Source organism: Mustela erminea, chromosome 6 (genome assembly GCF_009829155.1).
Source record: "Mustela erminea isolate mMusErm1 chromosome 6, mMusErm1.Pri, whole genome shotgun sequence".
NCBI classification, from domain to species: domain Eukaryota; kingdom Metazoa; phylum Chordata; class Mammalia; order Carnivora; family Mustelidae; genus Mustela; species Mustela erminea.
The window spans coordinates 20,087,734-20,114,979 of record NC_045619.1 but is presented as its reverse complement, the minus strand read 5'-3'; the positions used below and the strand labels follow the sequence as shown (position 1 = coordinate 20,114,979).

At 37.2% G+C, this 27,246-nt stretch overlaps 1 protein-coding gene across 10 annotated transcripts in view; it reads left to right on the top strand.

Moving 5' to 3' along the window:
• Positions 1 to 27,246, top strand: part of ANO4 (anoctamin 4) — a 445,901-nt gene that overhangs the window by 320,362 nt on the left and 98,293 nt on the right. For all 10 annotated transcript variants that reach the window (XM_032346621.1, XM_032346625.1, XM_032346622.1 and 7 more), the window contains one exon: positions 9,976 to 10,082. In XM_032346621.1, the coding sequence (XP_032202512.1) occupies positions 9,976 to 10,082 (107 nt within the window). The remainder of the gene's footprint in view (positions 1 to 9,975; positions 10,083 to 27,246) is intronic.

The window sequence follows — 27,246 nt, the reverse complement described above, 5'->3', positions numbered from 1 at the left end:
CAGTTCAGGGAAATATTCTTGAATAATTTCTGAATTCTCTTTCTGAATTTACCCTTTTTCTTTCTTTTTAGAATTCCTAGCTGATCCTCTCATATCTGTCTTTTCTCTCCTTTTTTGTTCATCTGTAAATTTTTGCTCTGGGAGATTTTTCTTAACTTATTTTCTGGAAAATTTTAACTTATTTTCAAATGCTTCTATTAAGTTTTTAAATTATGCTATAATTTTGTTTTAATTTACAAGGGCTATTTTGACTTTAATAATGTTCTGGTTTTTAAAAGTCATATTTTGAGCTTTTTTCACCATTATAATATCTTAACTTTCTGAGCATAATGATTTTTTTTTAATGTTTCATCACTCCACATAACCTAATATCCTCTAACATGTTTCTGTTTATTTTTTACTATCTTTATTATTCTCTATCTTTTGTTAATGAATTTCTTCAGATACCCAGTGATCTTTGACTGACTGTCCATGTGGAAGAATAGGAGATGTAAAACTTGAGTACAGTTTCAGAGTAATGGGTGAGGTTATCAACTGATAGTTTTGTTCTAGGGAAATGGCTGGGGGTGGGTGGGGCGTTCATTTTGGAGTCTCCAACCTCTCTGTCTTCAGATCTTTCATCTTACGCTGGTCAGATTCCCCAGAGAAGTCTCTGCCAGTGTCCTGCCTAGAAAGTCAAAACTTGGCTGCCAATGTTTTGGAGCCTAAGTGGATGGAGACAGGAATCTCAGCTTCCAGGATGCAAACATCCAGTTGGTCCTCCCAATTTTCACTATGGTTCCCCTACCCCTACCCATGTCTGAGGTTTTAAAGTTCAGGGGCTGTATTATTACCCTATGCAAAAAAAAAAAAAAAAAAAATTCCTCACACAAAAAACCCAAAAACCAAAGAACAAAACACAACTCTCCAGGCTTCTGTGTTAAAGTACAGGTGAAGATCTCGGGATCTAACTTCTTCCTAAGCAGCTTTCAACCAGTACTTATTTCAGCATCCCCTTCATCCGACTTCTAGAGGCCACTGATGCCCTGTTCTAAAACTTTGTGAGATATTATAGTATAAATATGATTGCTTTTGGTCTTGCACAGAGCTGGTTTGGGAATCTGCTAAGTCTGTAACTACCTGTTCATCTGCTTCTCACATTCTAACAATTTTTTGCTGTTGCTTTCTGCTCTTTGTTCCTTGAGGGTTTATACCTGTATATCAACACATGCAGCCCTACATTGGGCACCCTGCTCATGGAATCCGCTTCTCACTCCCTCTCTGCCTTTCCCCCTGCTGTGTGCTCTCTTTCTCTCTCTCTCTCAAATAAATAAAATCTTAAAAAAAGAAAAAAAATAAGCATACATACACACACACACAAACATGACTGTTATTTTCATGGGGTTTTGAGAGCCAAATTAAATACAAGTGTTTAATTTCCCATCTTTATCTGAAAGTCTCAAGAGCAAGTATTTCTTAATTTGTGTTTAAGGTTCAAATAGAAAAGACTATGCCATGAAGTAGAATTAGAAATGACCAATGGAACAAGAAACATGTTTCACTTTGCCTTATATTTCAGCAGCTTGTCACCTTAATCCTATGAAGAGGCTTTAAAATCTTTACCAAAGGGTAAGAACTCTGAATATTACATGTATTATATATTTGGTCTGATAGTCATCTCATCCTTTTAGTCATAACAACCATACTTAAGATAAGAAGCTGGTTATTGCACTACAGTGCCTGAAAACCAAAAAAAAAAAAAAAACAAAACAAAACAAAAAAAAACACCTCTCAAAATAGTCCTTGTCACATAAAAATTAATTGGTTACTTTGTTCCTACTTAGATTTTCATTAATTTGAGGACATAATTTAAGTGACAGTTAACTGTATCACCTCTGCTTCTCCTTGTTAAAAAATAAATCTCTATTTAAAAGTCTAATTGAGAAAGTTTTCTGAAATATTTTCAAAGCATTAGCTTTCACTTTTCTTTTTGAAATAATATAATTCTAACCATCAGAAAAGACTGGCATATTTATAGGTCATCTATTACTACATAACAATCTAAAATTTAACTTAAAATACATCTTATTTGCTCATGATTTTTTTATTTCAGCAGTCCTGCTGCTTAAGCTGGCCAGTTCTTCCACTGGTTTCATGTGGAGTCAGTAAGTGGTTGCAATCACTCTACAGAGGAAGGTGGGCAGACAATGAACATGTAGATACATATCTCCCACTACCACCACCAAAAAAAAAGTTCAGAGAATAAAACATAGGAAAAACAATAAGGTAATGAGAGAGAAAGAGAAACTTGAGGGACAGGTGAGTAACTATCCTGGCTAAGGTATTAAAGGTGACATTTAAATTGAGACCCAAATGTTGGAAAGAAACAATTGTACAAAAATCTAGGTGTTGTATGAACAAAAGCCCTGGACAGTGTCAAGCTGGGATTTTTCAGGGCAGAAGAAAAGACAATGTTTCTGGTTTATAATGAGCAAGAAGAGGAGGAGAAGAAATAAATGCATTGGTGTAGGCAAGACCAGACCATGTAGCAGGAGCATGTGGACCATGGAAAGGAATATAGGTTTTATTCTAAATCCATAGGAAGTTGGTGAAGAGTTTTAAGCAGAAGAGGGATGAGATTTAACTTGTTTTAAAAGATCTTTGCTATGTAGAGAATGAACTGATGGAAGAAAGTGAAATTGGAATAGTTGGGAAATTATTATAGTGATCTTGGAAACAACTTCAGAGGAAAGAGGGTAATAAAGATCAGATTCAAGATAACATTTGTGAAGAGGAGCTCAAAGAATTTGATTGCATATTGAACATGAGAGAAAGAGAAGATAGAGGATGCATCTAAGTTTATGACTTGAGAATTTGATGTGTCACACGCTATTTTTTTTAAGATGGAAAAGGTGAGGGGCAAAGCAGATTTTTACCTTACAAGGGTATAGATCAAGAATTCTGTCTAAAACATGTTTGGTTTGAGTTGCCCACTCATCTACCAACTAGGTTTGATGATCTGTCTCAGTACTTTATAGTCTCACTTTGTGATCCCTGTCCTTGGGCAACTAACACACCATAACCCTCATTTCCTGACAAGTTACTGTGTCCCAAAGAAACTCATTGGCCTCCCCAAAGCCACACAACTAAAATGAAGAGGAAGACTTGAACCCAAGACCTGTACACAGTCTTATAGAGCATTTTCACCCTTACTCACTCTCCTGCTCCAGTTTTGTAGGCAAAGGGAGATGCAGCATAAGGATCCCATTATTGAGGATTTGCCCACATGCTCAAGTTATCATTCACATTAGAGGCAATTGTCCAACTACTAGCCACATGTGGCTATTTATATTTTAATTTTAATCAGTTAAAATTAAGTAAAAATTTATTTTCTCATTTGTGCTATCCCCATTATAAATGTTCAGTAGCTACATGTGACTAGTGGCTTCCATATTGGATAGCATAGATAAAGAATATTTTCACTATCTCAGAAATTCTTACTCAATAATACTGGACTCTAGGTAATTTGTACTAAATGTGAAGAAAGTGTAGTCATATCTTAATATGCCTAAAAGGAAAGTTTTAAAAAAAAAGAGCTTATATTTGTTTAAAAGTAACACATTTAATGATAAGCTGATTTTTTACCCAGCTCTAATGAACACCTTTCCCCAATTCACACCCTCAAATGTTTGTGTGTTTCTCATTTTATCTAATAAGAATAGATGCTCCTCTGAGGAGAGAAACTAGATTGGTTCCACCTTTGCATTATCCATTTTCCTCCTTCAAAATACATACATGCATAACACCCACATTCCTTTGTACCCACTGCCCACCTCCACATGAAACTCTCTCAGTGATCAGTTCTTTGCACAGAACAAGCAGAACATTTACAGAATGTTTACAGCCAGCCTATCACAGTACTTGACAACACTGCTGTGGGTGGTTGGCTATGGGAGAACATATAACTGAGTGCAAATAACCACAGCCTCAGAGAGTCTGTAGCTAAAACATCATTTCATCACATATTCTCTTCCAATTTTTGCCCTTCGTCCTATGGAAGAGATCGGGAGGCTCACCAAGTGAAAACTGAGGGCTGCTGACCTCCAGAGAAGGCAGGAGAGTAGAGACCCTAGAGGGGAGTCTATAGGAACTTCAGGCTTGGGTTTGCCGGTTACTTGGTGACAAGTCAGCAGGGTCTTCCTCATGGGGCAAGATGAAAGCATCCAGAAAGTGCCATTTACACACACATGCATACAGGCAGACATGTGCTCTCAGCAGTTCCTTTTACAAATGAATGGGAAAATTTGGAACTGACAGATGGGTTTTGAATCCTTCCTCGATTGTGTGACTTTGGGCTATTATATAACTGCTCCAAAGGGTCGAATAAGGAGACGTATGTGCAGAGCTTCAATCACAAAATTATTCCTCTGCCAATTCAGTGTATTCCTCTCCTTATCCTCTAGGGTGGAGGAGAGAACAAACCTAGAACAGAAATTGCATTTTCTCTTTAAAATTTTCATGTTTTTTTTTTTCTTAAAAGATTTTATTTATTTATTTGACAGACAGAGATCACAAGTAGGCAGAGACAGGCAGACAGAGAGAGAGAGAGGGAGACAGGCTCCCTGCTGAGCAGAGAGCCCGATGTGGCGCTCGATCCCAGGACCCTGAGATCACAACCAGAGCCGAAGGCAGAGGCTTTAACCCTGAGCCACCCAGGTGCCCCTTTCATGTTTTTTATAGGTAGTACTTAATGTATGATAAAAATTTCCTAAATGTGTCAGTGAAGTTTCCTTCCTTTCCAGCCACCTAGTTCTCCCCAGAAGCAGTTAGTATTTCTGGATGTCTGTATGTCCTTTCTGTAGCCACCTGTGCATGTGCAGGCAAATAAATACATCATTATATTTATATGTACTTCCTTATATGTGTATGTTTTTCTCTTTGATACAAATAGCCATGAGGCACCTGGGTGGCTCAGTTGGTTAATCATCTGCTGTTCCCCCAGGTCATGACCCTGGGGTCCTGGGATTGAGCCCCAAGTCTGACTCCCTGCTCAGTGGGGAGTCTGCTTCTCCTTTTGCCCTTCTCCTGCTTGTGTACACTCTCTCTCTCTCAAGTAAATAAATAAAATCTTAAAAAAAAAATAGCTATCTATTTTGAACCTTTTTTCCTCTGTAGTAGCTGGAAGATTTTCTTATATCTACACTGAACACCCTTAATCTCTTTACAGATGCAGAGTATTTCATTGTCGAATTGTACTATAATTTGTCTTTACTCTCACTGGTGAATTACTTAAGTCATTTTTAGAACTTTGCTATTATAACCCATGCCATAATTTTATAATCTGTCATTTTGCACATGGATAAATATATTTGTAGAATAAATTTCTTTTTTTTAAGATTTTACTTATTTATTTGTCAGAGATCACAAGTAGGCAGAGAGGCAGGCAGAGAGAGAGAGGAGGAAGCAGGCTCCCCGCTGATCAGAAAGCCTGATGCGGGGCTCGATCCCAGGACCCTGAGATCATGACCCGAGCCCAAGGCAGAGGCTTTAACCCACTGAGCCACCCAGGCGCCCCTGTAGAATAAATTTCTAAAAGAATTGCTGGTCAGAAGATATGTATATATGTATATTATAACATAGTTATTAATATTATTATAAACACATATTTATATGTAATATATAATTTTGTTGGACTTAGCTAAATGACCATTATAGAATTTGTACTAGTTTGCTGATCTGCCATTAATGTATGAAAGCAGAGTTTCTAAGCCAGTACAGAGCACTGACACCTCAGAGACTGAGCCTCAAGTCTTTTTTTTTTTTTTTACCATTTAATTTTATTTCTTTTCAGTGTAACAGAATTCATTGTTTATGCACCACACCCAGTGCTCCATGCAATACGTGCCTTCCATAAAACCCACTACCAGACTCCCCCAACCTCCACCCCCCAGCCCTTCAAAATCCTCAGATTGTTTTTCAGAGTCCATAGTCTCTCATGGTTCATCTCCCCTTCCAATTTCCCTCAACTCCCTTTTCCTCTCCATCTCCCCATGTCCTCCATGTTATTTCTTATGCTCCACAAATAAGTGAAACCATATGATAATTGACTCTCTCTGCTTGACGTATTTCACTCAGCATAATCTCTTCCAGTCCCGTCCATGTTGATACAAAAGTTGGGTATTCATTCTTTCTGATGGAGGCATAATACTCCATAATGTATATGGACTACATCTTCCTTATCCATTCGTCTGTTGAAGGGCATCTTGGTTCTTTCCACAGTTTGGCGACTGTGGCCATTGCTGCTATAAACATTGGGATACAGATGGCCCTTCTTTTCACTGCATCTCTATCTTTGGGGTAAAGACCCAATAGTGCAATTGCAGGGTCATAGGAAAGCTCTATTTTTAATTTCTTAAGGAATCTCCACACTGTTCTCCAAATTGACTGCACCAACTTGCATTCCCACCAACAGTGTAAGGGGGTTCCCCTTTCTCCACATCCTCTCCAACACATGTTGTTTCTTGTCTTGCTAATTTTGGCCATTCTAACTGGTGTAAGGTGGTATCTCAATATGGTTTTAATTTGAATCTCCCTGATGTGAGCCCCCAAGTCTTATGTTTGCCAGAACAGCCCAGCTTACATGGTGCTTATGTGTGTGCATGTGCATGTGTATGTGAATCATTTGAAGAAGGTTGTTTTGGCTAAGTGGCTAAGGAAAGCTTGAGAACAACAATGTCAAGAGTCATCACTGTGCCTTCTCTTAGCCCTTCAGTTTGAAAGAGAAAATGAGATTGTTCCATACCCAGTATGAAAATCCTTTGGCAATTCTCTCCTTTGTGGAGAGAATGGTTCAGGTGGTAGCTGAAAAGATGAAATGGGTAGAAATATTTCCCAGAAGAATTTGATGCCAAGGTATAACGAGATGATATTTAGTCACATAATCCCCAGTGTTAGCAGGTGTTCTCCAGAAGGTCCGTTCATTTGAGCCAATTGTAAGGTCTGATCATGAGCCAAGACCTGTGCTAGAATACAGAAATGAGCATGGCTGGTCCCTGCCCTCAAGAAGCTCATCCAGAGAAGTCAAGTATTTAGGCAGACAGTTTCTATATGATGTCATAGAAACAACAACAATGATGACAGCTAACTCTGAGAGCTTATTAAACATCAGACAGTGGGGCTCTGCAATGCTTGTCATCTCGCCTGATTCTTCCAAACAAAAATGCTATGAAAGTAATTACAGTGTTATCCCCATTTCACAAATGAGGAAACCAAGATCTAGGGAAGTAGAGGGACAGTCCAATACCCATAGTAAGTGACAAAACTAGCGTCTATTCTGTGGACTGTCTCACTTCAAAGTCTTAAGGGGGAAGGAAGGGTAATGTTAGAACTTAAAGCTGCATTAAATGGTTTTATCCCTCCTTCTCTTATTGTAGCACCACATTACTTTTCAGGGGGAGGCCCAGGGGCTCAAGGAAGACCCTTAGAGGGAGATGTGCCCTGAGCTGAGGCTCAAAGAATTTGTGGAAACAAGGCAAGTATTCCAGACAGAGCAACTCTTGGGCTGATCTCAAGGAGAGTCAGCCTCCAGGAGTCAGGAAGTTTAGCACAGGGAGACAGGTGAGTGGAGTGGGTAAGAGGGCAACCTCTGCAGTCAGACTGCCTGAGTTGAAATCCTGGGTCTCCTCCTTAGTTGAGTAACTTCGGGGGCATCACTCACCTTCTCTGATTCTTCACCTGTGAGATGGAGCTATAAAATACTATGCCCTGTGTTATTACAAGGATTTAATGAGTTAATAAATCTGGGGTGCTTAGAATAGTGCCTGGCACGTGCCCTATATATTTGTTCCCACTGTAGAATCTCCAGGCTCCAGGTACAACCTAGATATAAGAAAGAGGAAAACAAAATTTTGAAGCTCATCTGCAGTGCTTATTATAGAGAATGATTACATGAGCTCACAAAATGTAATGTGGTGCTATAAAAGGAGAAGAAAGCAGAAAACCATTTAATGGAGGAGGGACATGGGCTTTTAGGCCAGAATTGTCCCGTCAAGCATAGTCATACTTATCATCTTTCAGTTATCATCTGGTATTGTGAGTCAAAAATAGACTTTTTGATTTGTCTCTCTTTTTTAATGGTACCTTTATTTGGTATTAAAGTGGAATGGTCTGTCTTAAATAAGGTGAAAAAGTAGAGAAGGATAAAATAAAAGGAACTGCATTCAGTGTAACTTTTGGTTTTCTTCTCTCCTTCTTTGGTGCAATAAAATCTTTTCAGAAAACCCTAAAGAAAATACCAGCTAAGCTCTGCAGCTTCCTCATTCACCCACATATCATTTATCTCTCATCTACCAAGTCAAATTACTTTTTCTGAGAATAGTTTTCTATAACAGAATCCTAGGGAAATAAAAGAGGAAAACACTTCTCAGGGAACCAACCCATGTGATTTACATTTTATTTTCACATTCTCTGGACTTTATCCCCTTTTTATGTTATCTCAAACTCACATTCCCAGCTTGTTCCCAAACCAGATCCCTGCCCCGACTGTCTACTCTGGGCCAGTTTTCTCTCTTCCACCTGGCATTTAAACAACTCTTGGGAATCTGTCTTCTTGAAGCAAAACCTTTAATAGAAATTTCCCTAACATAAATCCCGATGGCCCTCACTTACTGCTATTCAAAAATATATACCTGTATTTGTATGAGCCACTCACTAGATACTGGGACTATAGAAATTAGTATGATGCAGCCTTTTGTCCTGAAGGAGTTCAGTTTTGTGTGGTATCCAGATGTGCAAAGGGAGGTTGATTCTGCCATCTCTTCCATACAATCATGTTCACTTCCTTTATGGTTTGTCTTTCCTGTTAGACTGTAAGCCTCTTAAGAACAAAGATTTTGTGTTTTGTATACTACTGTGTAACCAGTACCCTAGACAGAGCCCTCAATAAACATTTGCTGAATGACTGAGTGGATGAATGAATGAAAATAAGTGAAAATACAGAATAATTGATAAATCAATGTACTCACAAGATAAGAAGTAGCACAGAGGAGGGCATACTGAATTATTTGTGGGAAAGGAGTGGAGTTGGAGTGGTGAGGAGACCTGTTGGGGGAGGTGGTTTCTGAGCTGGGTTTTGAAGGCAGTGGCTTGCACATTGATAATCCTTGCACAGGGTCCCCACTCTTAGGAGGTACCTCATAAAAATTTGCTGAGTTAATAAAGTTCACAATTTATGAAGCAATTATACTTAGAGTATGTCTAATATTATACCGTTAAACACATTCCTGGGAAGGGAAGACATGGCCTCTTCAGGCTGGATGTTGTGGTCCTGGAAGCTCTGTCACCTAAAACCTCTTAGTTCTCAGTAGGGAAGGGGTATCCAATGGAGAGCCCAGTGTCTTGGTGTGTGTGTATGAGCTCTGTGAGAAACTTTAGAGGCTGGGTCATCCACTGGCTGATAAAGAAAGCAAATTCAAGTACATGCTTTAGGAAAGGAGTCCCATTCAGCAAGGAACATGGGAAAGGAACAGACAGAGGCCCTGAGCTAGACCAGAGCTTATTACCTAATTTTCATATTCACCACCCAAATCAGTTTCACATCTTAAAATTTCTTAAAAAAAACCAGGTGGTTATGACATGGAGGGAGTTGAGGTGAGAGATGAGAGGAGATAAAAACAAAATATATTTTTATTTGAATATATCTAATGACCTTATTGAGGAAAATTTTTATTTTATTTTATGTTTTTTAAATTGTATTTAACTCCAGCTCCTTCCTGGCACAATTATGTTAATGCTCAGGAGACTTAAGAACCCCAACTACTGAGGTGTGTGAACCTCCTGCCCCTGGTGTGCTCTCTGGGCTCTCTCATGCTGTTCCAGACCTACCCTTTCTGTGATCGATTGAAGACACCTCTGTATGAGTAACGCCACATTATGTCAAAGATTAGATTCAGCACCTCCAATTAACCTTCAGCTTGTGTTTTCAATATGTGTGTGCAGCTTCATCATACACAACAAAGACACTTTCTTCAACAACGCCACAAGAAGTAGAATCGTACATCATATTTTACAAAGAATAAAGTATGAAGAAGGAAAAAACAAAATTGGTAAGTAGTTTATTAGTATAACAAGCTATATCTAATTTCGGGAATGACAGAATTTTTTTTCTTGGGCTTTATAAAGTTTATATCAATTCTAGAACTGTTCATCATTTATAAAATCTCTCCTCCCTTGGTGGGTAGCTCACAAGGTGTAAAAATCTTAATACCATCCTTAGATCTCTTTAAAATAGCATGTTACCTCATTTGCCTAAGATCATGGAGAAATTCTCTCAGTTCCAACAAATATTTATGGAACGTTCATTGTGTGCCAGGCACTGGGCTGGATGTTGGGGAGATGGGCATGGTTCTCTCCCGGGGCGTATATTCAAGAAGGTGAAAGCTTACAATAAACAAATAAGTAAATACGGTGAATAACAAGGTAAAAACTGAAATGGTGGGTTCAAGTTGAAATGAAGTGGTCAGGGGAAGCTTCATTGAGAAGCCAGGGTTTGAACTGAGACCTGATTAGAAGAAGGGATTGATGTAGGAAGATGGTGGTGGCAGGGGGATGGGGAGTTGTTCTACGCAAGTGCAGAGATGAGCTGTCACACATAAATAAATTCTCCAAATAATCACCTTCACCATTAAACAGCTTTTATAATTCACATATATGTATTTTTATTTAACTTGTTAAAGTTCAGCATAATTAATATACAATGTTATATTAGCTTCAGGTGTACAATATAGGAATTCAGCAGTTCTGTACACAATGCTCATCCTGATAAGTGTACCTTAATCCCCTTCACATATTTCACCAACTCTCACCTCTGGTAAAAATGAGTTTGTTCTCTTTAGTTAAGAGTTTATCTTTTGGTTTCTCTTTTATTCATTGTTTTGTTTCTTATATTCTACAGAGTAGTGAAATCATATGCTATTTGTCTTTTTCTAACTGACTCATTTCACTCAGCATTCCATTTTCTAGATCCATCCATGTTGTTGCAAATGGCAAAATTTCATTCTTTTCTATGGCTGAGTAATAGTCTATTGTGTGTGGGGGATGGATGTATATATACCACATCTTTACCCATTCATCTATTTGTGGACACTAAATTTATATTTGGAGATTTTTATGAGAAACTTTCCATATTACCAAATTGCCTCCATTTTTTTATTAACATATAATGTATTATTGGCCCCAGGGGTACAGGTCTGTGAATCATCGGGCTTATACATTTCACAGCACTCACCATACATAGCACATACCTTCCCCAATGCCCATAATCCAACCACCCTATCCCTACCTCCCCATCCCCCAGCAACCTTCAGTTTTTTCATGAGATTAATGGTCTCTTATGGTTTGTCTTCCTCCAGATCCCATCTTGTTTTATTTTTTCCCTTCCTACCCACCACGACTCCCCGCCATGCCTCTCAAATTCCTTATATCAGAGCGATGATATGATAATTTTCTTTCTCTGATTGACTTATTTCACCTAGCACAATACTCTCTAGTTCTATCCATATCATTGCAAATGGCAAGATTTCATTTCCTTTGATGGCTGCATAGTATTCCATTGTGTGTATATATACCACAGCTTCTTTATCCATTCATCTGTTGATTGACATCTAGGTTCTTTCCATAGTTTGGCTATTGTGGACATGGCTGGTATAAACATTTGGGTGCAAATGTCCCTTCAGATCACTACATTTATATCTTTGGGGCAAATACCCAGTAGTGTGATTGCAGGGTCATAGGGTAGCTCTATTTTCAACTTTTTGAGGAACCTCCATGCTGTTTTCCAGAGTGGCTGCACCAGCTTGCATTCCTACCAACAGTGTAGGAGGATTCCCCTTTCTCCACATCCTTGCCAACATCTGTCATTTCCTGACTTGTTAATTTTAGACATTCATATTGTGTAAGGTGGTATCTCACTGTACTTCTGATTTATATTTCCCTGATGCCAAGTGATGTTGAACAAGTTTTCATCTGTCTGTTGGCCATTTGGATGTATTCTTTGTCAAAATGTCTGTTCATGTCTTCTGTCAATTTCTTGATTGGATTATTTGTTCTTTGATTGCTGATTTTAATAAGTTCTTTATACATTTTGGATACTAGCCCTTTATCTGATATGTCATTTGCAAATATCTTTTCCCATTATGTCAGTAGTCTTTTGGTTTTGTTGACTATATCCTTTGCTGTACAAAAGCTTTTGATCTTGATGAAGTCCCAATAGTTCATTTTTGCCCTTGCTTCCCTTGCCTTTGGCGATGCTTCTAGAAAGAAGTTGCTGTGGCTGAGGTCAAATAGGTTGCTGCCTGTGTTCTCTTCAAGGATTTTGATGGATCCCTGTCTCACATTGAGGTCTTTCATCCATTTTGAGTCTATTTTTGTGTGTGGTGTAAGAAAATGGTCCAGTTTCATTCTTCTACATGTGGCCGTCCAATTTTCCCAACACCATTTGTTGAAGAGACTCTTTTTTCCACCAGACATTCTTTCCTGCTATATTGAAGATTAGTTGACCAAAGAGTTAAGGGTCCATTTGTGGGCTCTCTGTTCTGTTCCATTGATTTATGTGTCTGTTTTTGTGCCAGGACCATACTATTTTGATGATTACAGCTTTGTAATAGAGCTTGAAGTCTGGAATTGTGATGTCACTAACTTTGGCTTTCTTTTTAACATCCCTCTAGCTATTCATGGTCTTTTTTGGTCCCAAATGAATTTTCAGATGATTTGTTCCATTTCTTTGAATAAAGTTGATGGTATTTTGATAGGGATTGTGTTAAATGTGTAGATTGCTCTAGGTAACATAGACATTTTCACATTTGTTCTTCTAATCCATGAGCATGGAATGTTTTTCCATTTCTTTGTGTCTTCCTCAATTTCTTTCATGAGTACTTCAAAGTTTTCTGAGTTCATATTCTTTGCCTCTTTGTTTAGGTTTATTCCTCAGTATCTTATGATTTGGGGTGCAATTGTAAATGGGATCGACTCTTGAATTTCTCTTTCTTCTGTCTTGCTTTTGGTGTAGAGAAGTGCAACTGATTTCTGTGCATTGATTTTATATCCTGACATTTTACTGAATTCCTGTATGAGTTCTAGCAGTTTTGGAGTGGAGCCTTTGGGTTTTCCTCATAAAGTATCATATCATCTGCAAAGAGTCAGAGTTTGACTTCTTCTTTGCCTATTCAGATACCTTTAATTTCTTTTTGTTCTCTGATTGCTGAGGCTAGGACTTGTAGTATAATGTTGAATAGTAGTGGTAATAGTGAACATCCTTTCCATGTTCCTGACCTTGGGGGAAAAACTCTCAGTTTTTCTCAGAGAATGATATTCGCTGTGGGTTTTTCATAGATGGCTTTGGTGATATCGAGGTATGTACACTCTATCCCTACACTTTGTTGAGTTTTGATCAAGAAAGGATGCTGTACTTTGTCGAATGCTTTTTCAGCATCTATTGAGAGTATCATATGGTTCTTGTTTTATCTTTTATTAATGTACTGTATCACATTCATTGATTTGTGGATGTTGAACCAACCTTGCAGCCCTGGAATAAATCCCACTTTATCTTGGTGAATAATCCTTTCAATGTACTGTTTGATATTATTGACTAGTATTTTGGTGAGAATTTTTACACCTGTGTTTATCAAGGATATTGGTCTGTAATTCTCTTTTTTGATGGGGTCTTTGTCTGGCTTTCAGATCAAGGTAATGCTGGCCTCATAAAACGAGTTTGGCAGTTTTCCTTCTATTTCTTTCTTTCTTTCTTTTTCTTTTTTTCTTTTTTTTTTTTTTTTGGACAACAGTTTCAGGAAAATAGGTATTAGTTCTTTAAATGCTTGGTAGAATCCCCCTGGGAAGCTGCCTGGCCATGGGCTCTTATTTGTTGGGAGATTTTTGATGACTGCTTCAATCTCCTTACTGGTTATGGGTATGTCGGGTTTTCTATTTCTTCCCGGTTCAGTTTTGGTAGTTTATACATATCCAGGAATGCATCCATTTCTTCCACATTGTCAGATTTGCTCGTGTATAGTTGCTCATAGTATGTTCTTATAATTGTATGTTCTTATAATTGTTTGTATTTCTTTGGCATTGTTTGTGATCTCTCCTCTTTCATTCATGATTTTATTAATTTGGGTCCTTTCTCTTTTCTTTTTGATAAGTCTGGGCAGGGGTTTATCAATCTATTAATTCTTTCAAAGAAGCAGCTCCTAGTTTTGTTGATTTGTTCTACTGTTCTTTTGGTTTCTGTTTCATTGATTTCTTCTCTGATCTTTATGATTTCTCTTCTCCTGCTGGATTTAGGCTTTCTTTGCTGTTCTTTCTCCAGCTCCTTTAGGTGTAGGGTTAGGTTGTGTACTTGAGACCTTTCTTGTTTTCTCTAAAAAGGTTTTTGCTGTATTGTATTGTATTGCTATGTACTTTCCTCTCAGGACTGCCTTTGCTATGTCCCACGGATTTTGAATAGTTGTGTTTTCATTTTCATTTGTTTCTATAAATTTTTTCAATTGTTCTTTAATTTCCTGTTGACCCATTCATTCTTTGGTAGGATGCTCTTTAGCCTCCATGTATTTGAGTTCTTTCCAACTTTCCTCTTGTCATTGAGTTCTAGCTTCAGAGCATTGTGGTCTGAAAATATGCAGGGAACGATCCCAATCTTTTGGTACTGATTGAGACCTGATTTGTGACCTAGGATGAGATCAGTTCTGGAGAATGTTCCATGTGCATTAGAGAAGAATGTGTATTCTGTTGTTTTGGGATGGAATGTTCTGAATATATCTGTGATGTTCATCTGGTCCAGTGTGTCATTTAAGACCTTTATTTCCATGTGATCTTTTGCTTAGATGATGTGTGTATTTCAGTAAAAGGGGTGTTAAAGTCCTCTACTATTACTGTATTATTGTCAATGTATTTCTTTAATTTTGTTATTAATTGGTCTATATAATTGGCTGCTCCCATGTTAGGGGCATAGATCTTCTAGTTGGACAGACCCTTTGAGTATGATATAGTGTCTTTCCTCATCTCTTATTATAGTCTTTGGCATAAAATCTAATTGATCTGATATAAGGATTGCCACCCCAGCTTTCTTTTGATGTCCATTAGCATGGTGAATTGTTTTCCCTCCCCTCAGTTTAAATCTGGAGGTGTCTTTGGGTCTAAAATAAGTTTCCTGTAGACAGCATATTGAAGGGTCTTGTTTTTTATCCATTCTGATACCCTGTGTCTTTTGATTGGGTTATTTAGCCCATTTACACTCAGGGTAACTATTTTAAGATATGAATTGAGTGCCATTGTATTGCCTGTATGTGGTAACTGTTACTGTATATTGTCTCTGTTCCTTTCTGGTCTACTACTTTTAGGCTCTCTCTGCTTAGGACCCCTTTCAATATTTCCCGTAGGGCTTGTTTGGTGTTTGTAAATTTTTAAAAATTCTTTTAATTTTTGTTTGTCCTGGAAGTTTTTTATCTCTCCTTCTATTTTCAGTGACAGCCTAGCTATTTGTGGCTTTTTCTTGTTAACTGCTCTAAATATATCATGCCAGTCTTTCTGGCCTGCCAGGCCTGTGGATAAGTCTGCTGCCAATCTAATATTTCTACTTTTGTATGTTACAGACCTCTTATCCCAAGCTGCTTTCAGGATTTTCTCTTTGTCACTATGACTTGTAAGTTTTACTATTCGATGACAGGTTGTAGACCTATTTTTGTTGATTTTGAGGGGGGTTCTCTGTTTCTCCTGGATTTTAATGTTTGTTCCTTCACCAAATTAGGGAAATTTTCTACTATATTTTACTCCAATATACCTTCTGCTTCTTCTGTCTTTCTTCTTCTTCTTGGACCCCAATTATTCTAATATTATTTCATCTTATGGTATCACTTATCTCTCGAATCCTCTCCTTGTAGTCCAATAGTTCTTTGTCTTTCTTTTGCTCAGCTTCTTTATTCTCTATCATTTGGTCTTCTATACCACTAATTCTCTCTTCTGCCTCATTTGTCCTAGCAGTAAGAGCCTCCATTTTTTATTGCACCTGATTAATAGCTTTTTAAATTTCAACTTGGTTAGATTTTAGTTATTATTTCTCCAGAAAGGAATTCTCTAGTACCCTCCATGCTTTTTTCAAGCCCAACTAGTACCTTGAGAATTGTCATTCTCAACTCTAGTTCTGACATCTTGCATCTTGTCCATATTGATTAAGACCCTACCCGTCAGTACTGCTTGTTTTATTTTTTGTTTTGTTTTGTTTTGCTTTTGTGGTGAGCTTTTCTGCCTTGTCATTTTATCCAGATAAGAACAGGTGAATGAGAAAACAAAATACTAAAAGTGTAGCAATGACCCTAGAAAAATGTACACTAAGCAAATCAGAAGAGACCCAAAACTCAGGGAGAAGAAAGGAGAAAAATTTTTTAAAAATTAAATGTATATATATGTGTGTGTGTGTGTGTGTGTGTAAATCAGACTGGTGAGTAGAACAGATCCACCTACTTGATTTTGGGTATATTTTGGTCTTTAGAAGGGACTAGCTCCCAAAAATTTAAAAGAAGAAAAACATATATATACACAAAAATAAGGGCAAGGACAATGAAAGGATGGAATGTGACTGTAAGGATGAAAACTTAAAAAGATTCTAAAGGAACTGATAAGAAGTTGGTTGAAAAAAGAAAAAAGAGGAAAGAATGTGATCAGGCTGGAGACTAGAACGAAGCTATGTGCTAGATTTAGAGTTTTTTTTGATATTTTAGAAGAAATTGTATCCCAAAATTTTAAAGAAAAAAAAATTCTGTATCTATACAAGAAATAAGGTTAAATACAATGAAGAAATAAAATACTACTAATACAGTGAGAATTTTTAAAAAATGTATTGATAAGATAAAATAGTTAAAAACATGAAAATAAGAAAGAGGAAAAATTTTTTAAAATGGAATAGGAGAAAAATAAAATTAAAAAAATTTAACTTTGAAAGACTAAAGGATCATGGGGAAAAAGCCATGGATTCTAGGTGTTGCTTTCCCCTAGCTCTGGAGTTCTGCAGTTCGCATTGATTGATGAACTTGGTCTTGGCTGGGTGTTTTTGATGATCTTTTGGGGGAGGGGCCTGTTGCAGTGATTTTCAAATGTCTTTGTCTGAGGTGGAATTGCACCACCCTTTCTAGGGGCCAGGCTAAGCAATCCGCTCAGGTTTGCTCTCAGTAGCTTTTGTTCCCTGAATGCTTTCTGTACAGCTTTGGAGGATGGGAATGAAAATCGTAGCCCCCCAATCTCTGGCCCTGTAGGAGCTGAGGACTCAGGGCTCCACTCCTTAGCACACCCTCAGAGAAAAGCAGTCAATCCTTCCCATCTCCCTGGTCTCTGGCTGTCTCAGAGCTCACCCAGTCTGTGACCAAGCATTTCTATCTCTGGTGCATGGACCTCTTTGGAGTCTCCAAACCCAACAGATTCCTGTAGCTCACTTCTGCGCTTCTCCTTCTGGAGGAGGAAGGACAGGGTCTCTCTGGATCTGCCACTTGTGGGGTCCCTGCTCAAAGAGCAGTGGGCCACCTGTGCCTGGGATCATGTTTTAAGGTAATCCTGAGCTGCGAGCTTCCATCTCAGCTCTGTCTCTGTAACTGGCTTCCCCACTCCAGTACCTGGGAGCTCTGCCACACTCAGGCACCTCTGGTCTTTCTGTGACCCCTCAGGTCCTGAGACCACACTGAGACCACAGTGTGGTTCCCTGCAAGGGCTCTAACCTCCACTTAGCCTTTGGAGTGACATCCCTCAGTAGAGTAAACTTCTAAAGGTTCTGATTTTTGTGCTCTGCTGCTCTCTCACTTGCTGGGAGCTGGCCCCTCCCATCATGGTCTATCTTCCCATTGCTTCAGATTCACTTCTGAGCATGTTCTAACTTCTGGAAAGCGGTCTATGTTCTGTTCCTAGAATTGCTGCTCTTCTTCTCTTCTATCTCCTTTTAAGTTTGTAAGTGTTTGGAATGGTTTGATAACTATCTAGCTGAACTCCTGGATATCATCAAGAGACCTGATGATATTTAGGTCCCCTACTTCTCCACCATCTTGCTCCTCCTCCCAATTATCACTGTTATTAAACAAATTATCATATATCATGAGAATTCAGGTGGCTTTGTCCTTATCTCTGTCCAAATGAGACTTTTATCAATAGTTTTAATAATGACCTAGTCAGGAGACAAAAAGCATACATAATTTTTACAGAGAGAGTTTAATATAAAATATATTATTAAATATTATTTATAGTAATATAAAAACTATGGGAGAGGATTGGAGTAATCAGGAATTGGCTAGTAGAGGTTAAGGAGAACTCTAGGGAATAAAGAAATAGCAGATATTAGGGGCAGCTACCACTTCTAGCAAGACTCTCCTCACAAAGCTGAGACCTATATTCTGTTGGAAGTAGTATAGCTGTGGTTTACTAGTTGGCATAGCCAAGTTTTCTGAGGGTAGTGAGGGGAACTGACTAGAGGGCCGTAGATTCCAGGGAACCCATTCATTGGAAGGAGTTGCACCAACAACATTGCTCTGTGAAGTTGTTCAAGGAGACATCTGCCCTTGGAAAGGTCCCATGTGCTACTGACCACCATGCCCTGTAGGAAATTGATTCCATAGAAGCCATGTGTTGTAGAAGCATGCTGAGGGGAACATATTGGTACCAGGAAGACATACTTTCCCTGAAGGGTCTTTCCAGTGCCTTCTGCTGGCAAATCTTAACATTGTACAATCTGGTAAAGGAGAAATATTTGCAAGGTCTAGCTCCATTCTTGCAAAGAAGGCAATGAAAGTGTACTTGGAGCAAAGGGACAAATATATTGATAACTGGTACTTGGCCTAAACAGCCTGCCCATCAAGCTTTCAGGTGGGGTGGACTTTGAAAGAATGCATTAAATATGTTTGTCTCTGGAGTCAGGAGCATAAAAGATCTCAGTGATCTGGAAATCTCAGCCAAATCCAACAAGATGACATTTAATAGTTTGTAAATGTAAAGTCCTACACTCGAATTCGGCAAAACAACTACCCTGGTACAGTGTGGGAGAAATGTTGCTCAACAACATCAGGAGAGGAACAGACTTGAGAGGCTTAGTTGAATGCAAGCTCAGTGTGAGTCACTCATATGTGAAGCTGCCAAAACTACTTTGATCCCAAGCTGCATAAATTAAAATATAATAGAGAGAAAATGATAGCTATCTAGTCCAAATATGGATACACCTGAAATAATATGTTCAGTGAGAGTTTATGTAGGTGGTATGGTAAAATGAGACCTGATTTAGATCCTTCTTAATATCAACGGAGTTGTAGATTGATGTATCTTCATATTCTCTGCATCAGTCACCCATTTTTGAGACCCATCCTCTCCATAAACTCCTCCATGACCATTCCAGCTTGAAGGAATTCTGCCCTCTTCCTGTGAATCCCTATGGCAATTACTTTTAGAGTTTATTTGATAGATAATCATAAATAACTCTTATTATCTTGAATTGTTTATTTTTCATGTCATTATGAAAATTCTATCCTTAAAGAGAACTACTGTTAAACTTTGGTGTATTAAATAATTTAATATTACTTTAATTACTTTTTTCACATTTATCCCCCATTTGCCCATGTAATTTTAACAGACTTAGAGTATACTACACTAAATTTCAACATACCTTTTCCAGTTAACATTATATCATGAAAATGCTAAAAAAAAAAAATGAGTGGAAGTGAAATGATTATGGCAGTAGCTATTCTCAATTATTTTATAAAATGCACGTTTATTAAAAAACAAAAGTGAAAATGAACTTTTGGGACTTCATCAAAATCAAAAGCTTCTGCACAGCAAAAGAAACAGTCAACAAAATAAAGAGACAACCCACGGAATGGGAGAAGATATTTGCAAATGACAGTACAGACAAAAGGTTGATATCCAGGATCTATAAAGAACTCCTCAAACTCAACACACACAAAACAGACAATCATATCAAAAAATAGGCAGAAGATATGAACAGACACTTCTCCAATGAAGACATACAAATGGCTGTCAGACACATGAAAAAACGTTCATCATCACTAGCCATCAGGGAGATTCAAATTAAAACCACATTGAGATACCACCTTACACCAGTTAGAATGGCCAAAATTAGCAAGACAGGAAACAACATGTGTTGGAGAGGATGTGGAGAAAGGGGAACCCTCTTACACTGTTGGTGGGAATGCAAGTTGGTACAGCCACTTTGGAAAACAGTGTGGAGATTCCTCAAGAAATTAAAAATAGAGCTTCCTAATGATCCTGCCATTGCACTCCTGGGTATTTACCCCAGAGATAGAGATGTAGTGAAAAGAAGGGCTATCCATACCCCAATGTTTATAGAGGCAATGGCCACGGTCACCAAACTATGGAAAGAACCAAGATGGCCTTCAACAGATGAATGGATAAGGAAGATGTGGTCCATATACACTATGGAGTATTATGCCTCCATCAGAAAGGATGAATACCCAACTTTTGTATCAACATGGATGGGACTGGAAGAGATTATGCTGAGTGAAATAAGTCAAGCAGAGAGAGTCAATTATCATATGGTTTCACTTATTTGTGGAGCATAACAAATAGCATGGAAGACAAGGAGAGATGGAGAGAAGGGAGTTGAGGGAAATTGAAAGGGGAGATGAACCATGAGAGACTATGGACTCTGAAAAACAATCTGAAGGTTTTGAAGGGGTGGGGGGTGGGAGGTTGGGGGAACCAGGTGGTGGGTATTGGAGAGGGCACGGATTGCATGGAGCACTTGGTGTGGTGCAAAAACAATGAATACTGTTATGCTGAAAAGAAATAAAAAATAAAAGAATTTAAACAGGAGTATTACTGCAGGACTTTGATTATGTAGGGATGGAGTTTCTTAGTTGAACAGGGGTTTTCCAGAGACTAACCACATCACAAAGCATTACCATTTTGGGGTAGGTGGAAAAAGAAAAAGTGCCTTCACTAATATTGATGCTATAGTTTGTAGCACACCTCACAATTTATTATAACACACTAGTGTGTTGAGAATCTGCAGCTAAAAATCACTAGTTGGACAATAAGCTCCTTCATTGTAAATAAGTTGCCTAGTCATCATAGAGAGAGAGAGAGAGAATGTATCTTTGTTATCCATTCATCACTTCAGTGCTTTGAAAATTGGTAATGATGATCTGGAGTAGTATCTAATTAGAAATGGCCAATTACAGAGTAAATTACTAACTTAGGGTAAGGCATTACACTAAAAAAATATGGAGTAAAAACCACAAATGCTTGGTTTACCTGATGTTTCATAGTCATCTTTGGTTTCATAAATAAAAGAAATAACATTTTAGAAGAAAATTTAATTTGTTGATAGAATAGTATTTATCTAATGTTATTTCCTACCTGAAACTCTTTCTGAAAGTGACATCTTCCACAAAACCAACATTGTTTAGAGAGAACACCAAAATACTGATTTGTAAATGTGACTTGTAAGGACATTTCGCTGGAGTATATACTACCACTATGTAAGTTTTCTAGCTTCACTCTGAATCCATTACAACTGTGAAAATCAAACCTGTTGAAATCCACTTTCAAAATAGAGCAATTAATAGATCAACGTAGATTTATTTAATAATATAAGTGCATAAAATAAATTTTTAGATTGACTAGTATTTTCAAAATTGGTACTCAAGGGGGAAGTTTCGTGAAGTGGTAGACTTCAAATATTAACTACTTTCTCACTTTGCAGGACTTTCATAAATTATGACAAACTTACTGGGGTCATCATCAGAGTCTCTTATTAGGTTCCTGTGAATTCTGTTTCTTTCTAATATCTGAGATGTTTTAAAGTTTATTGACAAGATATGTATATTTCTCAATAGAAACTCCAGGCAATGAGACCTTGCCACATAATCATTTATTCATTCATTACAATGGTATTTATCAAGGGCCTTCTGCATGCTAGACAGAATACAAAAGCTGTATAAGTATTTGCATTTCCAATGTTTTTCTTAGACATTTATTATTAATGTCAATCATCTTAATACACATTACTGTATTACTGTGATTAAAAGTACCTAAACAATGATTGACCCTACATCAATAAAAAGTAAATCAATGCATGGTTCATTTCCCAGTGAGGTTAAGCCTCTGGACTCTAATCAGGGTCTAAAGCATAGGGAGCATCCTGTATTAGGCACTTGAGAGACATCCTGCTAGTCATTGTCTTTGAGGTACATTTTAGGAAGCAGCATAATTCTTGATTTGAAAGACACTTTAAAGACCAACACATTCGATTTCCACTTTTGGCCAAGACAGAGAAATAGGCACAAGATTTACTCTCCCACCTGAGATAATCAAAGGAAAAACAGAAAGAAAAAAAAAAAACTGCAGGAGACTATGCTTTTCAAGACACCGAATGTTGGGCAGTCAAGAATAGAGATCCCTGGGAGATAGAAAACAAAATGAGGCGAGTGCTATGATTACATCAGCTTAACTACTTTGACATAGTTTCTAGATGGCAGCCCAAGGAGGGAGAACCCAGGCAGAACCCAGTAGACTCCTTGAATTGAGATGTTGCTAAGAGTTCAAAGAAACCAATGCAATTAGAGTTCACAGAACAAAGCAATGAAAAGCAGAAAGTTTTGCCAAGAGAGAAACCTGAAGATCATCAGACCCCTTTAAGTATTTAGCAGAGTACTAATTATTGCCTATGTATTAGGAAACTACCCAAAGGCAGTGAAAGAACAGCCCCAAAGGATTTCCAGTGAAATAGGAACACCTTATAGTTCACAGAGCATTAAACATAAATGTTCTAAAGATCCTAATCCAAAATTGAGAAGTTAATACATGGAGTAAAAAATCGATGCCTAAATTCTTTGCTGCCTACAAGAAACTTTAAAGATGCAAATGGATTAAAAGTAAAAGGTTCAAAGAAGTTATAACATGCTTAATCAAAATAAAGCTGAAGTGGCTATATTGATATCAGACATAATAGATTTCAGAGCAAAGAATATTATCAGGGATAAAAGTAAATTCAGGGAATTTATCAGGAGGATAGAACAATCCCACAAGCCCGGAGTTTCAAACTACATGAAGCAAAACCTGACAGAACTGCAAAGAGAAATAGACAACTCCACAATTATAGTTGGATATTTAAATACTTCTTTGTCAGTAATTAATAGAATAAGTAGAAAATCTGTAGGGGTTAGAAAACCTGAACAATATTATCAGTGAACATAACTGATCTTTTAGATCACTCCCCAAAACAGCAGAATACCTTTTTTTTTTTTCAAATGCATATAGAACATAACCAAGATAGGCCATACTTGGGGACATAAAATAAGACTTAGTAGATCTAAAGGGATTCAAATCATACAGAGTGTTTTTGACCACAGAGGAATTAAATTCAATGTTAATATGAAGGTGATCTCTGGGAATATTACAGATATTTAAAACTAATAGCTTTTAAATAACTCATCAGTGAAAGAAGAAGTCAAAAGAAAAATCAGCATGTTGTTCTCAATGAAAATGAAAATTAAATATCAAAATTTGCAGTATTTAGGGACTAATTTATAGTGCTATGTGCCTATATATGAAAAGAAATATCCAAATTAATTACCACCACTTCCACCTAAACAAGAAAAATTAAAGTAGGTAGATGAAAAGGAATAATAAAAGAGAAGAAATCAATGAAGTAGAAAACAGAAAAAATAATACAGAAAATAAATGGGACCAAAAGCTGTTCCTTTGAAAAAATTTATAAACTTGTGACCATACCCAAGGTGACTTACCAGTGAGTCATGCCCAGTGTAATTCCTTTCCCTTAAGTGTAGGTAGAAACTGTAGCTTACATTTAGCCAACAGAACATTGCAAAGCTAATGGTGTCACTCCTGTGGATTATGTTACACTATATGGAAAAGTTCAGATCTTCCAGATGTGAAAGAGTTCTTAACCAGTTTGACATCAACTTAATCAAAGGGAAGATCATCCTGGATGGTCCCGACCTAATCAGGTAAGCCCTTTAAGAGTGTGTAGGCCTGCCCCCAGCTCAGAAACTTGCGGCAACAGGGACTCCTTCTCTCTGTTGCTGGTTTTGAAGAAGCAAATTGTGAATATAGAAACTGCAAGGAAATTAATTCTATCAATAATCAGTGGATCCTTTCCTAGTTGAATCCCCAGGTAAGAATGCAGTCTAGGCCAAACCTTCGCTTTGGTTTTGTGAGACCCAAAACAGAGAACGTAGGTAAAACATGCCCAGACTTCTGAACAAAAGAAACTGTGAGATAATAAATGGCTATTGTTTTTAGCTACTGCATTTCTTGTGATTTATTACAGTGACAGAAAACAAATACAAATTTCCAACCAGGCTTATCAGAAAGAAGAGAGTGGAGTGCACTATGATGAGCACTGGGTGATATATGGAAGTGTTGAATCATTACATTATACACCTGAAACATAGCCCTGTATGTTAACTGGGGGTTAAATAAAAACTTAAAAAAATAAGCTTATATATATAAGCATGAAAAATAAGAAGAAAGAACCTAATTAGATCCATATGGATTAAAGGAATTGAATTTGTACTTGAAAATCTTCTCACAGAAATACCCCTGCAGGCCCAGATTATGTTACTGGTAAATTCCATCAGACATTCAAGAAAGAAATAATACCAGTTTTACAAAACTCTTTCACAAAATTGAAGTGTGGAGAATATGAGAGCCGTTTTACTCAGGTACCTAAACCAGGGAAAGACTGTACTAGAAAACTGCAAATCAATATACTTCAATGAATATGGAGGCCAACATTGTAAACAAAATTCAGTCAATAAAACACAACAATATGTAAAAAGGATAATCCATCATGATCACGTAGGGCTTATCTAGGTCTGCAAGGTTGGCTTAGTGTTTGAAAATTAATCAACGTAACTCACAACTTTGGCAAAGTGAAAAAGGAAAATAATATGGTCATCTCCACAGATACAGAAAAAACATTTGGCAAAATTCTGCATTTGTTTGTGATAAAAACTCAGCAGACTATGAAAAGAAAGGAACTTCCTCAACCTTAGTAAAGTACATCTATAAAATACTTATAGTTAACATTGTACTTGATGGTAAAAACCAAAGCTTCCCCTGAAGATAAGGAACAGAACAAGTATTTCTTCTATTATATTCATCATTTCACTAGCCAAAATGCAGTAAGACAGGAAAAATAATAAGCATCCAAACTGAAAAAAGAAGTAAAACTGTATTTAGTCTCAGATGACATGATCATCTGTATAGAAGCTCCAACAGGATATACAAAAACACTAGTAGAATGAGTAAAGCTATGTTGCAAGAAACAAAACAAATACAAAACTCAATTGTAGTTCTATAAACTAGCAACTAACGCTAAGGAATTAAAATTTTAAAGACCATACCATTTATAATAATACCCAAAAAATGGAATACTTATCTGACAAGAGATATGTAAGGGGTGTCTGGGCAGCACAGTTTGTTGAGCATCTGACTCTTTTTGTTGTTGTTGTTGTTTTAAAGATTTTATTTATTTATTTGACAGACAGAGATCACAAGTAGGCAGGGCAGGGGGAAAGCAGGCTCCCTGCCGAGCAGAGAGCTCCATGCGGGGCTCAATCCCAGGACCCCGAGATCATGACCTGAGCTAAAGGCAGAGACTTTAACCCACTGAGCCACCTAGGTGCCCTGAGCATCTGACTCTTGGTTACAGCTTGGGTCAGGGTCCTCAAGGTCCTGAAGCTGAGCCCTACATTTGTGCTCTGTGTTCAGTGCAGTCTGCTTGAGACTCTCTCTCCCTCTCCTTCTGCCTCTCCCCATCTCTTTCTCCCAAATAAAATCTTTTAAAATTTTTAAAAGATTTTTTAAATATTTTAAAAAGGTATGTAAGGTGTATACACTGAAAACTGCAGAACATTTGTGAGAGATATTTAAGATTTTAATAAATATATCTTGATACAATCTGTTCATAGATCAAAAGACTCAATATTGTCAATTCTACCCAATTTAATCTATAGATTAAATTTGCAATCTCAGACTCCCAAGGTTGTGCATGTGTATGTGTCTATGGTAATTGACAAGCTGATTAAAAAATTTATAACCTAGAATAGCCAAAATAATTCTGAAAAGACAAAAAGCACAAATGGAGGGCTAACATTACTTGATTTCAAGAATTATTATAGATCCAAAGTAATCAAAAGAGTGCAGTGTTGAGGTAAATATAGACAAATAGATCTGTGGAACAGAATAGAGAATCTATAAGTCGATCCACACACCTGTGGACAATTGATTTTTGACAAATGCTTAAAGAGAATTCAGTAGACAGAGGATTCTCTTTTCAAAAAATGGTGCTGGAACAATTCGTACCCATATGCAAAAAAAAAAAAAAAAAGTTGACTTAAATAGATCATAGATCCAAATATAAAACCTAGGGGCCCCTGGTTGGTTCAGTCAGTTAAGCATCTCCTTTTGGCTCAGGTCATAATCCTAGGGTTCTGGGATCGAGCCTCACATTGGGCTCTCTACATTGGGCTCTCTGCTCAGCAGAGAACCAGCTTCTCCCCTGTCCCTTTCCCCCACTTGTGCTGTCTCTCTCAAATAAATAAATAAATAAATAAATAAATAAATAAAATCTTTTAAAAATTCAAAAAATAAGTATAAAACCTAAAATTATATTAACCCCCAAAGAAAATTTTCATGGCCTTAGGTTAGTTTGGAATTTCTTGAAAACAATTCATAAAAGAAAAAATTGGATAAACTGGACTTCATCAAAATTAAAGCTTTTGATTTTTGAAATATATTTTTGAAAGAATGAAGAGAGAGTCCACATACTATGAGAAAAAAAATTCAAAGCATATGTCTAATGAAAGACATCTAGAATATATAAAAAATAGTCATAACTAAATAAAACAATTAATGGACATAAGATTTTAACAGATATTTCAGAAGAGAATATATACAGATGGCAAATAATGTTAAATATATACCCACCATATGATCTAGTTATTCCATTTCTCAGTATTTTCCTCAGAGAGATAAAACCAGATATCTATACAAGGACTTTTACATAAATGCTCACAGTAACATTATTTGTAATGTTTCAGGACTGGAAACAAATATCAAGGGGAATACATAAACAGTTAGAGATCCATATGATGGTATACTCAGCAGTAAAAAAAAAAAAAAAAAAGAGTTACTACATGGAGGAATCTCAAAATAATTATCTTAAGTGAACAAATTTGGATA